The sequence below is a fragment of the Amblyomma americanum genome, chromosome 8 (genome assembly GCF_052857255.1).
Source record: "Amblyomma americanum isolate KBUSLIRL-KWMA chromosome 8, ASM5285725v1, whole genome shotgun sequence".
NCBI classification, from domain to species: Eukaryota; Metazoa; Arthropoda; class Arachnida; order Ixodida; family Ixodidae; genus Amblyomma; species Amblyomma americanum.
Genome location: NC_135504.1, coordinates 73,241,858 through 73,258,582, shown reverse-complemented (window position 1 = coordinate 73,258,582; position 16,725 = coordinate 73,241,858). Strand labels below are relative to the sequence as shown.

The 16,725-nt window shown below is 45.3% G+C and overlaps 1 protein-coding gene across 3 annotated transcripts in view; it reads left to right on the top strand.

Moving 5' to 3' along the window:
• The window catches only part of LOC144101913 (monocarboxylate transporter 12-like), a 93,409-nt gene that overhangs the window by 61,157 nt on the left and 15,527 nt on the right, over positions 1 to 16,725 (top strand). For all 3 annotated transcript variants that reach the window (XM_077635133.1, XM_077635135.1, XM_077635134.1), the window contains 2 exons: positions 4,986 to 5,213; positions 11,075 to 11,357. In XM_077635133.1, the coding sequence (XP_077491259.1) occupies positions 4,986 to 5,213; positions 11,075 to 11,357 (511 nt within the window). The remainder of the gene's footprint in view (positions 1 to 4,985; positions 5,214 to 11,074; positions 11,358 to 16,725) is intronic.

The following is a 16,725-nucleotide window of genomic DNA, read 5'->3' as shown; positions in this document are numbered from 1 at the left end:
TGATTCATGCTGCATATGAATGTCTTAACACACAACTGAAAGAAGAAAATACGCAAGCAAAAATTTGATGTCTATACTCCTTTGATACACATCGCTAAGCACAAACGACTAACGGGCACCTTTCAAGTGCAAGCAGTTTATTGCATAACTGTCTCACTAAAGGTGGACGTGGTTAGCGCATAACGTGCATAGTGAGATGGGGCTGTGTTACTCATAGTTGGGATGATATTAAGGTTTCATTGAAATTACATTTCGTTCCGATTCTTTTTTTGGCTTTTGTCCGGCGCCTTGGATTTCTCTGGGATCAGCCGCTAAGAAGGGCTCATGGTAAGGTTCGGACAGAATGAAGTGCGGTGTCAGGCCAGCCTTACATTCATTACATCTTTTTACTGCTTATAAAGAATGAGCCAAAAGCATGCAGTGCAGAAAGCAAACCTGTTCCGAAGGAAGTGTGCCAGAAAATTTGTCGTTGTTCTTCACGCTTTCTACCAGTGCTCACGCCTAGAAATCTGCAGTCTTCTTTACAGTTGCACATGGTTAATAATTCAGGGGAAGGACTAACCACGAAATCATTAATATTAAATGTCAAGAAGCAATGGACCTAAGTTTGTGAACTTGCTTGTTTTTTCTGTGTATACAGCATGACAGTTGCCGCATCTGGCTGACCACTGTACTCCATTTCCCACATAGCAGGCAATGCTGCGAAGGCTGCGGAAGTAGTACGTCCGCGAAACCATACTACTCTGCCACATATCATTTGTTCTTTTTGATACTTCGGTCAGTGTTGGGACGAAAACAAAGAGCAGAATAAAATGACGTGGTAGCTTTGAAAATCACGGTAGAAGCTGTTAGGCAGTCAGTGTTAGGGCCCTCTGGCTGTAATGTTCACTGAAGGTGAACTACATTTTGGGCGTGGATTGAGCAGGAGCGATTCACCCTGCAAACCGCGTATCATACCGCCACATGTAATTCTTGCTTCATGAAGTCTCGATGAGTCACAGTACGAACATATGGCTAGAGGAAAAATGAAGTGCAGGAGTTTGCCATTCACGCTACTCAAGATTTTCCGCAGCGGAATATGTCTACGCTCACTGCAGTCGTATAGCGAACTACTATTTTAGCGTGGACTTAGCCTGCGTGAACAGGCGTGCTAGCTTCGGCAGCGTTGCCTGCTATGTATGAAATGGAGTATAGGGCTAAATGTACAGATTTGTGCATCTGTTTTGTTGTTCCTCTGCTGCAGAAGGGATTTCACCCTTGAAATCATTGGATTTTAAATTCTCCCAAATGTGCACATTGACTGTCTGCTCCCCTATGATCATGCCAAGCAGTTTGAAAACGCCAGCCAATGAATTCTTTCTTGTCCCTTGTTTACAGTCGAACAATGATATAGTGGATGTGGATATCATGAATTATTGGCTACATTGAACTCTTCCTATATATTTTTAACAAAAACATGCAATTCTTATTTTATTTATCGGCCACAGCTGGCCATAAAGCGAACTCCTCAGCATCAAACGCTGTCTGCTCGGATGACAGGTGGAAGGCTTCGCTGCACTACACAAATGAGCGCTTTTAACAGTGCCACGCAAGATACAGCAGTGGGGAGGGTTGTTAGCCAAGCGGTCAGTTTGTGTTCGCGTCTCACACCAGTCGACAGCGACCCGCAAGTAGTGGCGTGGGCGGTTGTACCATAGCAGGAACCTTCCTGCACTCTTGCCGGCTGTCACGGAGGTGGTAGAAACGACGATAGCTTTTGCTCTGATGTACCTTTTTCCACACGACACAGCTGTAATGCGGGGAAGCCACCATAGCTAGTGTTTGGCCTGTGTCGTTGCGTGCTGGTGGTGCCATGCGGGGAGCCCAACCCAACTGGTGCTCGGCTTTTGTGGCCTGCGGAATTGCCACGAGGGCCTTCAAAACTGCTCTAAAGTTTCTAAGAGGACTTCCTGCCTTTCGCAAGGATTGCCTGAGTTTCCGTTCATTTACTGACTAAATTTCACTGCTCTTATGTGCATTTTTACGGTTCACGGTTTATGGGGCTTAGTCCCAAAGTGATTCAAGCTATGAGCACACCGTAATGGAGGGCTCTGGATAATTTCGATCGCCTGGGGTTCTTTAACATGCACTGACATCGCGCAGTACACAGGCCTCTAGCATTTCGCCTCCTTCGAAATGCAACCTCTGCGGCTGGAATCGAACCTGCGTCTTTTGCGTCAGCAGCGAGCATCATAACCACTGAGCCACTGCGGTGGCCACGTGCAGCGCCCTCGGCATTGTCGGCAGCATTGTGATCGACAAAAGCAGGCAGCCCACCTGCCACCTAGGTCACATGACCTTGTGATGTCATCACAACCTCCCCCCGTGGCAGGTGACAGATAAATTAATGATTGGTTGTGAGAGGTTGCTCGGAGAGAGAGACCTCTCACAAGCCGCACTGGTGGCCGTGTTTGAAACAGCCACTTGCCGGGGCAGGAGTGCTTCTCAGAATGTATGAATGTAAAGTAGAGAATGGCTAATTCCACATATATGGGCATGTAGGCAGAACCTAGGCGACAGAGAAGGAGTACTCGTGCAGGAGGGGTCTCTAATGCGATAGCATTGGAGACATTAGAGATCTCTCACATACAAATAACTGTATCTCTGTCTGCAAAGTGATATGCAAAGAGGACCCCGTGCTGCTTAATGGACCCATTAACACGATCTCATCATACCCTTTATGCGCAGGGTAAGTGTCCCCCTGAAATTTTTTTACAAAATTTTATATTACGAATTTCAGCTATATCGAACTATTGTACCATTGTTTACGTGTTCTCTGTAAAAAGGCCCAACTGTATTTGTTTGCACCCATGAAAAAAGAACTGTTTGGTGTCTAGGTGGTGGTTGCTGTCACCAAACAAGCACAAGTCAATCAGTGATATAAAAACAAGCCGTATTCTACTTAACCTGATGACAGGCAGGGGTAGGGAAATTTTGCTTTCTAATCAATTCTCTCTTGGGCATAAAATGATTGCACTACCAATGTCGTAATGATCAACACAACAAATGAAAAAGAAACAATTCCCTGATGCTTTTTTTATTATGGTATCTGTTGGCGTCCTTCCACCTGATGAGAGTCGGTTCTCCTTAAGCTGCCATTATTGAGGCGCCTCCTCTAGGTCATGAATGTCGCCGATTGCAGAACATTTTTGTCACTCTCATGATGGGGCTCAACTGCCAGGCTCAAGAGTTGCAATAGAAAGCCAACTTTTCAACAACTTTGGGTCACAGATGCAAAATGCATGCCCTGTGTGGATAAAAAAGAGAGTGGCTATGAACTTGGAAAGAAATTGGCGCTGGCTGTTGAGAAACGAAAGACTGTGAAAGAGTCACATGGAGTAAATAAGAGATAGCGGGCGCATGGCTGTAAGACCGAGCAGTGCGCATCATGGAGCAGCATTGGCAGGGCGGTGACAGCAGCTTCTATTGCATAGGAGGCCATGCACTTCAGTGTGTAGTCTAGTTGGCTTTGCTGCAAGTGCTCACACATAGCCTCTGGCTTTAGTTGCCTGAAGCAGTTGGAGCTCGCATTATAATTGCCGCAATTTTTTTTTTCATTTTCCTAATGGCTAAAACTTCTCTCTTGCATTATGTCTGCTGTCACATTACATTTGTGCAAATGTGGTATTTAATTCATGATGTGCCTAATGGTGTAACCATAAAGTTGTTATATTGATTTAAGGACTTATTATCCAGAAACACTCCTGTCACTTATCGTGAACTTTTCTTCCGATTAATGTTGGATCTTAGTACTCATAGGATGGTACTTCTCATTTGACTAGGAAGAAAATTTCCAGTGTGTATACCTACTCATTGCATATACCTGTCCAGTTCCAGAAGTCGGCGAATTTGAGTACCAATGTGGCGACAGCTATCAAGCTGGCTTGGTCAGAGCGCATATCCAATATTTATGCCCCCCTCTTCAAAAGCTGTGGTTTCTCAACAGAAGCCTCCAAATACGCCTATGAGCAATAACTAAAGTGCATGCTTGTCTGATTGAAACTCTGTGCTGCAATTGCGTTGCATCCCCACAATAGAAAGGATGTAAGCAAGCTAAAAGTACTGTAAAATAGGAAGGCAGATTGTTCCAGAGCACAAGAGGCAGTATACTTCATTATTGCATATGAGTGCATATGCAGTGTTGCACACTATTGTTATGCAGTACATAACATCCCTGGACTATAAGACAATGAAAAGAGTAATAAGCTTGCATTTTTACCTCGTCGTCTACCTGGTAAGGCCAAAATAGTTTTCCTGAAACATGTAACGTGTTTTAGTTCTAGAACTATCAGACATACCCACCAGTTCTCTCTGACACCTGCTTCTGCTTTAGTATTTTCCTGCAAAAATTCAGCTATAGTGTTCTGAATCAAATTTTATGGAGGAGTTTGAGCATCTGGTGTGGTCAGATTAATTTTGTTCACTGTTAACTGCCTGCAGTGCTATGTTCTTGCATTGATGTATTGCACTTTGGTATCTATTTCATGCCCCTCTTGCATGAGCCAGGAAAGGGAACTGCAGTGTGCGTAAGTCAATAAATAATTAAACAAACAAACACCTAACACTAGCACTGCTTTCTCATTAAAATTACCTTTGTATAGGACAGGTTACTGTGACATTGGTGCTGTGACAAGAACACTTCGGTACGAAATTGAACGTCCTGAAAAACTGAGAAACAGAGCAGTGTTGCAGGTAACTCATTCATGTTCAGCTGAGTATGAGGAACGCAAAGTCTGCTGACTCAGCCATTTACGGGAATCTACGTGGCGTGAGTATGGGAGCATACTGTCTAAACAGAACGGAGTAAAAACGGAGCCTTACTCCTCTTTCAATGCCATAAAGGCGTATTCGTCTTTAGATTGTACTGTCCTCAGAGTCGATTTTGGTGTCCATCTTGGTGTAGGGTATTGACGAATGAGTTGATCGCCACACACGATGCACTGCAGGCTTGCCAGTGGCTGAGTGACCTGAAGGAGGTGTTGCTGGACTCCATGGATGTGCGGCTTTTCCTCAACGGCCGCTACACGCTGCTCTGTGTCTCCAACTTTCTGCTAAATGCGTGCGTCGACAACCCATACATGTACCTGCCCGACAGTGCCATCCAGCTGGGTGTTGACAAAGACCGCGCCTCTTTCCTTATTTCCTTCATCGGCATCCTCAACACGCTCGGTGTGGTGAGTGGAAACGGTCTCTTCACCACACTATGTTAGTTGCCCATTATTGCAAAAAGTGTGTGCCATTGGTGGCGGTAGTCTTGGTTGGCTGAAGGCAAAAAGGAGAGGAGAGAAAAAGGGAAGGTGGGAGAGGTGTCGAGGCGAGGGGTGGCAAAAGGGTGGGGTGGCACCACAGTCACTAATCAGAGTCGAGGGATGGGGAAAGTGGAGAGGGAGTACGGCATGTCACACTGTGATTGCTAGATTGTATCGGGAGAGTGGAATGGAGGTATGGCCTGTCACACACTCTTTGGTAGACTGGATCGTGCCTTCCACTCGCGCAGTCTGAACCAGTGAGCAGCAGGCTTTGTCCAGAAGAGCACTAATGCTAATGTATACTGTGCGACATAAATCGTCTTGATCATCTGTACATTTTTTTTTTTGTTACTTGTTTCAAGAGCACCGCATGGACGCTCAGTGAGTACCGTTGTAGAGTCGGCATGGTTCATGGTCTTTGTGAAAGTTCTTCTTAACCGGCAGACACACGAAGTTGTTCATTTATAGCGGAATTTTTTTTAAGAACCTCCCTGTCAGAAAATTGATGGTTGGTTTAGTGTTGCTGACAGCATATCTACCAAATGGGAAATCCGTGAAAACTGGGAATTCTCAGTAAATTTGGATAGTCTAGAAAAACTCATGGAAAACTCGGGAGATTTCTGCTTATATCAGGGAAAATTAGCTGCAGTTCTACATAAAAGGAGCTAAAGTCATGAGAATGCTGCCTCGTGTAAACGGTGCGGACTGGCATTGCACAGATTGTCCAGTGCGATGTTATGCGTCCTCTCCTCAGCGACCGCTGGCCTCCAACGTTGTGCTGTCAAGTGGAGCATCCCAGCAAGGCAGCAAAAAGTTTTGCTGCGCAAGTGGCACTTCCAATTTCGAAGCGTACTATGTCGGAAGCGGACACTTTCCCGCGCTTCCCCGGCACTGTGGCCGACGGCAGAGCGCGCACTTACTACGGTTCCTAAGGGAAGTAGTTTCGCACCTTTTCGCGATATGCCGACGCTAGCAAAGCAACGAATTCTGTCCGTGCTTAGCTGCTCCATTTTGAACCGACGTACTCTTATTAACTGCTGTGGTGCCGCAGGCAAGCTGTGTGTGCCTTCAAGTGTACTTTCGTCCAGGACTGGACGAATGCGAAACATTGCAAGCTTGGAGCCTGGATCAGGCCCGTCAAAAGTAACCTGCGTACTATGCGCTATGCAGAAAGCAGTTTTCGCTCCGCAACAAGGGAAGAAGAGTGGTGACAAGTCACGCCGGAAGTAAGAAGCACCGACTGGCCATTACCAGAGCCGGGACACCCTTTGTAGCCTCATTTTTGACACCACCGGCCACCGTTGTGACCAATGCCGGGCCAGTGCCGTCAGTTTCTGCGCATCCTTGAAGTGCTTCAATTACTGCGACGGACGTCCAACCCGATCGTACAGCAAAGGATATCTTTCAGCGGGACTTAGAGGTCATAAATGCTGAAGTGATGTGGTGCCCCAGTGCTGTTATGACGCAGAGATCACTCCGTGCTGCCGCGGCATCAGCTTCTCTGTTCCCTTTGAGGTTCCCATCATTAGCTACTGCCAAGAAAATGCAGCGTAGCGAAAACAAGGTAGGATATACTATTGTCTATGGCCTCGCACCTTTTTCCAAGGAGAACCTCTTGTCGGAAGCAAGCCAAGCCTCCCACCTCGTCATGACGTTTGACGAATCGTTAAGCAAAGTTGCACAAATGGAGCAAATAAGCGTATTGGTTCGCTTTTTGTCAGATGCAGAGCAGAGTGTGAAAGCGCGCTACTTGACGTCATGCTTTCTAGGGCGCTCGCAGGCGCAAGAATTGGTGTCCGCTTTTAATACTTCCACAGATGGACTCTCCCGATCAAAAATTCTTCAGATCTCACTGGATGGGCCAAATGTAAATATATAATTTCTCCGTCAGATCAAACACGAACTTTGTGAATCCAGCGGTGGCCATCGTATTCTCGAAGTTGGTAGCTGTGGCCTTCATGTTGTGAATGGCGCCTTCAAAACCGGACACAGGGCAACAGGTTGGCAACTCGTGGAATTTCTTCATGCTTTGTACTACATATTCAAAGGTGTACCTGACTGATGCACTGAATACGCACGCATAACTGGGAGCAACATTTACCCTGTGAAGTTTTGCGCTGTGCGGTGGCTTGAAAATGTTTGTGTAATTTCAAGAGCTATTGAGATTCTGTCGTACCTAAAAGTGTACGTCGAGTCGTGCCGAAACGAGAACAACCGACCGACCGGCTCCAGTTACTGGGTGGTCGAAACAGCCATTCGCGATCCTCTGCTGGCTGCAAAGCTAACCTTTATGCTTGGCATCGCAGAGGAACTGCAGCCGTTCCTGGCTCAGTTCCAGACTGATTCGCCTATGCTTCCATTTCTTGGCGCAGCATTGGAGACCTTCTATGATCACTAATGAGTAGAATAGTAAAGAAAGAAGTAATAATGACGCCAGACAGTCCGTTGAAGTTCATCAAGGTGGACATGGACTGTACTGCAAATGTAGTTACGGCGCCCAAGGTTGTCCTTGGGTTTGCTACGAAGAATGTATTCCGAAAGGCTCCGAAACTTTCAGATTCGGTTATCCTAGGGTTCAGAAGGGACTGCGCCACTTTCGTGAAGAACTGCGCCAAAAAGATAGCGGAGAGGTCGCCATTGAGGTTCAAGCCGGTGAGGGGATCGCCATTTCTGGGTCACGCGTGCGCGCTGATTCCCGATCTCGGGGAACGGTGTCTAAATCATGCACTTGAAGTTCTAACAGAGCACCATTGGATGACAGGAACATAAGCTGACCGGGCGATGTGGTGCTACAAGCACGTATGTCCCCTAGCCTCGATGCAAGTGGCATTGAAAAATTTCAATAGGAGCACGCATCGGCTGGATGCCCTTTGGGCAGGCATCTGTGGTTCGAACAAAGAACTGTTCACATTTGTCAAGTTGATTCTGCCTCTTTCGCACGGAAAAGCGTGTGTCGAGCGGGGATTTTCTGTTAACAAGGAATGCCTTGTTGAAAATCAGAAGGAGCAATCTTTGGTCGCTCAGCAAATCATGTATAACGCTGTAATGTCGGCAAGAGGAGTTGCTAAAGTTCAGCTTACCAAGAGGATGCTTCAAATGGTCCGTGGGGCGAACGCACGGTGGAAGGAGGAGCTGGAGAGGACGAGAGGCAGAAAGGGCCAATGCACTGATGAAGGAACGGGAAAGGAAGCATGCTGCCGCTTCTGTGAAAGAGCTTGAGGTGAAAAAACAAAGTGTTGGCTGACGCCGAGATGCAAGTGTCCCTCATCCAAACGAAAATAAACTCTGTAAAGCAGTGAAACAACGCTGAAGCATCGTGCACAAACTTGAGGTTGACTTTCCAGTGTTACTTATAGGTTTGTCGCTCTTTCACTTCTACAAACTGAGGTTTCTGTAATCTGCGCTTCGTCTGAATAGACTTGCTGAGAGAGAATCGCACTTGTGACGCTAAAGTTCAGGTCCCACACTGTTGCGGTTACTATCAGTAGATAGAAATATCTCACATTTAAAAATGTTTGTTTCCGCATGCATCTTCCTTTTAGTTCGTATGTGAAAATGTTCAGTTTGATTTGCAGTTTGTTTTAGCATTTTTTCGAAGATATTTGATTTGTTATGCATTTTGTTAATCTCTCTCTTTTTTTAAAAATGAAATAAATGCTATTCCTTACTATTAAAATAGGATTAAATCGTTGTTTCTATTTTTTAACATGCTTACTTACTGGAGAGTGATACCATCAAGAACCTTTGTGTCAGCTTGTTTCCGTATAAAACAAATTAGTGCGTCACTCAGGGAATTTTACAGTATACACGGTATGACCGATGCTAATAGCCTCTCTATAACTCATTCTATGCTACCAACATGCAAAACAATGCACTTATTATGTGTTTCGGGGCCCCATTACAGTAACTAACCAGGGAGGGTGAATCTCGAGAAAGCAAACCAAAAAGAGACATCACAACTGGTAGCTTAAAGGAGAATGCAGAGAAAAAATTTGATTTTGATCAAAGAACTAATTTCCAGCTTTTGGCCGTATAACTAATAAGGAACATGTCTTCCAAATTTTGTCATGGTCTGCAGAGTAGAAATGTAGAAAATGAAGTGTTTTCTCGTGAATTTGGTGAGTGAGGTACTACCAACAGTGCTAAAACTACCATTTCCGATACTCATTGGAGTGGTGAACAGGCATGTTGCAGCTCATATTTAGTATGATAGTACATCATTCCGGGATGAAGAAGTTGTATGGGCAAGATGAAACCACGACTGTAGCATATGGGGCAGGCGCCTGAACTAAGTGTGGGTGTGTGAGTTTGCTTTGTTTCTGCTTCTGCCCATGTGTTTGTGACAACTCTGGACTGAAGGGAAAAAAAAAAAACGCGATTACACATTCATGGTAATGCAGGTGATGAGCACTAGCTGGTTTGTCCTTGTGCATTTCCGACTAATGATTTTGCGATTTGTGGTTTTCCATGAACTGCAAATTTGATTAATGCCTCTTTCATAGCCAGCTTCTATCTCACAGACCATAACTTAAGGATCTTGCCATCTTTTGCGGATGGCTTAGAGTTGAGCACCCGCATGCATGAGCACGTCTCAAGTTTGACCTTACCCAGTGCCTTCTGGAAACAGCGAAAGCCTTTGCATTCGTAATAGAATGACACCACACCTTGCCCGGTTGATAATGCTATACCGTGAACTTAGTCACGAGACTCATGCAGTTCTATCCATCAGAAGTGGACACGGTATTAGCGTCTCGTGAACTAGGTCAGACGAACAAGGTATCAACACAAAATCTCCTATTCTGTGCTGTGTTGCATACAGATGGCACCTGCCAAATTTTTTTTTGCCGTTACGATAGCCTGTCTCTAACACTTTTACACCAGCAGGTTATTACAAGGCCAAATGGGAATTTTGGCAAGCGGCATCCATATGCGACGCAGTGTAGGACTCTGTCGAAGTGTCATTCATATCACCTAGTTCAACGGACGCCAGAGCTGTGGTCACTGACCGAAATTTAGCTGCCGCCCTTTAGCCAGTGACTTACTGATCATCGGCACATGTGGGTGGCTCGCCGTCTGCATATGTGGCAAACCCTTTGCTCTGACCCACTGCTGTGGCTCAGTGGTTAAGGTGCTCAGCTGCCAAGCAGGAGTACCTTGGTTAAACTGTGCCGCGACTGCTGTGTTTTGATAGAAGTGAAACAAAAAAGGCGCCCGTGTACTGTGGGATGTCAGTGCATGTTTAAGATCCCCAGGTGGTCGAAATTATTCCAGAGCCCCCCACTAAGACATCCCTTTCTCTCTTTCTTCTTTCACTTCCTCCTCTATCCAGTACCCCATGGTGCAGTTGAGGTGTCCACAAAGAAGTGAGACAGTTACTGTGTCTTTTCCTTCCTCAAAAACAATTTCCCCATGATGCAGTTGAGGTGTCCACAAAGAATTGGGACAGTTAATGTGTCTTTTCTTTCTTCAAACACAATTTTCTTGTGCATGTGTGGGCACTTGATGGTAACGGTCACAGCGTCACCTACAGAGCTACCTTTCAAAAATACCTTGCTCACCTTAGATAGGGTAGCCAGCTGGCCGCCCATTCCTAGTGTGGCTGTCTAGCTGATGACACCACTGTCAGCAGTGGGTCACATCTCGTCGGACCACGTCACTCACATCCCAATATTTCTTTCACCGAATGTCACCCACTACACCCAGGGATGCCACTGGAAATGGTGGCATCCCAGTGTGCCACAGTTTTGGTGTTTCTGAGCTGAATGGTAGTCGGGCGGACCGTGCAGGTGATTGTGGGCTACCTGGGCGACAAGTCATGGCTGGAGCCCTCGCTGCTGTACAGCCTGCTGACAGCCGTGAGCGGGGCGGCCATTGCCGTGCTGCCCCTGGTGAGCGGCTACCCGGCACTGGCCTTGCTAAGCTCTCTGTATGGCTTTGCCATCTCAGCCAACTATACCCTGGTGCCCGTCATCCTGGTGAACCTCATCTCACTGGACAACTTCACGGGGGCCTACGGCCTGCTTCTCCTCATCCAGGGGGTCGCAGGCCTCATGGGACCCCCCATCGCAGGTGCGTGCACTCATTTGCAATGAGCAAAGGCGGAAGGCTTGGGATTTTTAACAGTGATATCTGTTGAGGCCAAAGCACTTTTTGGGGCCAGTTGGTTATGCGTCGTTACTGGCATCTTGAATGGTGTAAATCAGGCAAGGGCACGGAGGGAAGGACAAGACAGCAGGTGTTAAAGGGGAAAATCCCAAGAAATGGCCAAAAAATTGATTTTTTAAAAATTGTGGTATCCACTTGTATGCCTCATTTTTCTGATGCTGTCCCAAAAATTTATTACTGAAATCAACAGGGAAGGACTGTAAAAAAAATGTTTCGAAGACCGTGGCAACTCTGCATTGCGGGGAAGCGTTCAGACAGTGGGCGTTTTTATCTGTTATGATTTTCTGCCTAGATACATATCGTGCAGAGCAGATTTTTTAACTTTTTCACATATTTTGACCACTTGACCCCCATCAGTTCTGTTGCACTCATACCCACGAAACACAAGAAGGGCTATGCACCGTGTAACAGATGTCTACAAAAGTGTATGGTAATGTCTAGAAGAAATCTATTTTCAGGTGTTCTGTAGACAATGAGGCAAAAAGAGGGGTTATATGCCTGCTAATGCTCCGTCAAAAATGATCTAGAAAACTTCTTCGTAAGAACTCGTTAAAAACATATTTAGACATTTTTATTTTTTGGAAATGGCTCCTTATATGAAGCCTATAGTCTCAAGATCAGTATGCTATATATTTAGAACCCTCTCATAAAATCAACCAGTGGGAGCTATTTCATTAGGTTTAGTGCTCATGCTTTTTTTAGAGCTGCAGATTTTGTTTGCTGAGATATGTGCAGTATGGCTCGAACCGCAAAGGGCAGGTAGCTGCTCTTTGCAGCATGAATACACATGCAAATGAGGCATGAAAACCCGCTTCATAAGTCTCTGCCATAGTTTATTATATAAGTGTCAAATAAAAAAAATTAAATTGATTGGCATTAAAACTGGAACTGGATGCTTGCTTTGCAGGGGCTGCCTTCCGAATTTCTCTTACACTGAGAAGTTTGATACCTGCAGTTTCATGCCTAAACTTCTTGTCAGAGAAATATTGAAAACGTTGCGTGGAAAACGTATATTCAGAGAAGTTTTGAAAACGTTTGTGAGTAAACGTCTTTTGTCGTATGTTTTTAAAATGTTTGTGAAGAAACCTCTTTTGTCAGTACAGTTTTAAAATGTTTGTGGACAAACCTTCATTGCTGAGATGTTTTTTGAACGTTTGAATCTCGAGTTAGGTGCTGCTAGATGTTTCGAGTTGCTTGAAGACGCTTCATAGAAGTGTTTCATGGGCAGGACCATAGTGCAGGTCAAGACATTCGTTCTTTTTCAAAGTTGTGAATTTTAAGTTTCTTGTATCAAATTTTCTTCTCACTCTAGATATGTCAGAGGACACTGCATCACAAAAATTCGAAACCAGATTTTGTGCTTTGTGAAAAAAAAAAAAAATCCCTTGGACGTCCTGACGTGTAGCACACCAGTAGAAATGTAATGAGTGTTGAACCAGCCTTGTACCACATTTTCTTAAGTCTGCAGCCTTTTCACAAGGTTCAGAGAAAAGATATACATATATTAGAAAATGGTACAACAGTGAAATTTTGTCACAGCAGTTGTAAAATTATTTCTAATATACTCGAAAAGTTTCATGTATATACTTCAAAAACAAAATTTTGCTGAGAACTGCGTTCCCTTAAGGGCATGGCTGCAGTGTTGGTGTAAGGAGTGCAAGAAGGAGATGAGAGGGAGAGCGACAGAGATGCATTGCACCATACTGAGTGGTTTGAAGTTGGTGTCATGCACTCTACCAGAGAGGAGGGTAAACAGTGTGGCCTACAGCTGTTGCTGAATTTGATGTCACCCCTTGATGAGGTGCAAGCTGTGTGTATGTCTCACATGCGTACACATGGTAAAATTGCACTCAGAATGACTCTGGAAATTGAATGAAGTCACTTTCAAGCTGCCTCGACTACTGGTTTTGTAGGAAAAAACAGGTACACATTTGGACGAATGATTTCTAATAAGACCTGAAATCTGATATGTGGCAGTCTTTCAACGTATCAGAAAACTTCACTGACGTATACCTGAAAATTACATCAAGAAGTATTATGAGGCAGTTAACTAATTGAAAAGGCTCAAAAAGTTTTCCATTTTTTTTCCCACCAAAATGGGCCATGTCAACCTGTACAACCATGCCTGTAAAGACTCACAGAACACGAAGGAGGCCGGTTAGTGCAACATAACACAGTTTGATAGTTCAGAAATGTTCAGCACGCAAAAATACGGTACGTAGGTCTACCGTTCTTTGTTTGCCGGCATTTGAAGCAAGTTGGAAAACATGTGTCCTGCTGTTGTATAAAAGGTTAAGCAGTTGTAAATGTCCTGCGAGCTGTTCTTTTTTAGTGCAGTAGCACTACTAGGCACACTTTATGGATTTCGGGCGCACGTAAATGCGTCCCTGAAGCATCTGATACATGACGAGTTGCAGCTAAGTCATACCATGTCAGCTCACAGTCTACCATGTCATACCACAGTTATATCGTGTCGTGACATACCTTGACGTGACCTTGACAGTGGCATGTCTTGGCATGTCGTGGAATTTTCAGATGTGTCCTTACATGACCCTGACTTGACCTTCACCATAATCAAGAATCGAGTCAACTGCTACTGCACGATATTCCACGCTTAGCCTTGCTAAATCGTCTGTGAAATTTTCTTTTCATTGCCTGTTTACATACATGACCCAGTGGATGCTTTTCCCCCCAAGTGCGGGACTGGCAGGCGTTAAACTGTTTCTCTCTTCAGTCTCTCCTCATGGGAAGAGGTGAAACTTCTTTTGAGCCAATCATTGTCTAAACTGGCATCCTCATACCACAGCCGGGGAAGAAGCCGGCAGTTGCAATCCTTTGCACAGGCTGAATGGCAACTGTGCCCACAAATGTGTGTGTCAAAGGCACAGTGGATTTCATGACCATTGTCGTGTTATCCCTCCCAGTCTTGGGGTGACTGAGCATGGCTGTACCTGAACAGCATGCTGGTGTAGGGTAATAGTTGCTATGGCGATGCTGTATGGGGGCCTTTGCTAAGCCATTTAAGCTGAGTGTATCAAAGGTATGTTGCCATCCACAAGGAGCTGTCGGACTGAGGTGCCTTGAAGGGTTCGTTTCAGTCCACTGGTGCTTCCAGCTCAACAAGGGAGGCTGACCAGGCCAACCCTGAATCATGTTAGCCCTTGTGTCCTGTGCACCACTTGGCTGCTTGGCGACACCAGTACAGTTGCACAGCAGCACTGTATCTGTTCCAACATGGACAGCCATCCAAATCTTTGATGGTTATGAGGAAAAGAAAAGCACTGGAACTGTCTCACTTTTTGGTAGAAACTTCAAGGGAAGGTGGTGAAGGAGAAAGCCAAAAAAGAGAAAAATTGCGTCTTAATGGTGGGTTCCAGGCTAATTTTGACCACCTGGGGCTCTTTAAACAAAATACCGAGGACACATTGGAATTGCTCTGTAGTGAAAGGGTCATCATCATCTTCATCGTCAGCCTGAATGCACCCACTGTGGGGCAAAGGCCTCTTCCATGTCTCTCCAATCAACCCGGTCGTTTGCCAGCTGCGGGCACTATATCCGTGGAAACTCCTTAATCTCATCCACTCACCTAACTTTCTGTTGCCCCTGCTATGCTTGCCTTCTCTTGGAATCCACTCCGTTACCCTTAAGGACCAGTGGTTATCTTGCCTTCGCAGTACATGCCCTGCCCAAGCCCATTTCTTCCTCTTTATTTAAACTAGGATGGCATTAGCACGCGTTTGTTCCTTTACCCACTCTGCCCGCTTCCAGTCCCTTAACGCTACACCTACCATTTTTCTTTCCGTAGCTTGCTGCTTTGTCCACGACTTAAGCTGAACCCTTTTCACAAGCCTTCACGTTTCTGCCCTATAGGTGAGCACCGGTAAGATACCACTGTTGTACACTTTTCTCTTGGGGATATCGGTAAATTGCCGTTCATGATCTGAGAGAACCTGCTATATACCGCTCCACCCCATTCATGATCTGGATCAGCGTTCACTCCTTGCCGTAAGTAGACGTATTCCCTCTCCACTTCCAGCACCTCGCTTCCAATTGTGAACTGCTGTTTCCTTGCTAGACTGTTGAACATCACCTTTGTTTTTCTGCATGTTAATTTTTAGACCCAGCGTTCAGCTCTGCCTGTCTAACTCATTGATCATGTTTTGCAGTTCATCTCCTGAGTGACTCAGCAAGGCAATGTCATCAGCGAATTACAGATTATTTAGACATTCTTCATTAACTCTTATCCCCAACTGTTTCCAATTCAGTCCTTGGAATACCTCCTGTAAACAGCGGTGATAACATTGGCGAGATCATGTCTCCCAGCCTGACGCCCTTCCTTATTGGAATTCTGTTGCTGACTGTATGGAAGACTGTGATAGTTTACAGGCATAGGGTGGGCGCAGCTGGCAAAGGACAGGGTTAATTGGAGAGACGGGGGAGAGGCCTTTGCCCTGCAGTGGGTGCATTCAGGCTGATGCTGACGATGATAGCTGTGCAGTCATTGTGGATATCTTCCAGTATTTTCACATAAGCCTCTCCTACACACTGGCCCCGCAATGCCTTCTTGACTGCCGAGGGTTTCACTGGGTCGAATTCTTTCTCGTAATCAATGAAGGTTATATATAGGGGCTGGTTATATTCTGCGCATTTCTCTATCACCTGATTGATAGTGTGAATATGATCTATCGTCGAGTATCCTTTACGAAAGCCTGCTTGATCATTTGGTTGATTGAAGTCCAAGGTTACCCTGACTCTATTAGCGATTACCTAAGTAAATACCTTATTGGCAACATACAGTAAGCTGATCGGTCTGCAATTTTTCAACTCCTTGGTGTCTCCTTTCTTAAGAATTAAGATAATGTTTGCGTTCTTCCAATCTTCTGGTACGGTCGAGGTCATAAGGCATTGCGTATACAGGGTGGCTAGTTTGTCTAGCACGATGTCCCCTCCATCCTTCAACAGATCTGCTGTTACCTGATCCTCACTAGCTGCTTTTTCCCTTTGCATTGCTCCTAAGGCTTTCTTTACTTCCTCTTTCGTTACTGATGGGATGTCTCATTGCTGCGCTCTACTGTCTCTCTCATTAATGTCCTGATTACATTGTTTACTGTATATATTTGTGTAGAACTCTTCGGCTACGTTAACTATCTTGTCCATATTGCTAATGACATTGCCCTGCTTGTCTCTTAATGCATACATCTGGTTTTTACCTATGCCTAGTTTTCTCTGCGTTCCAATCACAAAGCGACCACTTTCTCCAAAAACGGTGCTT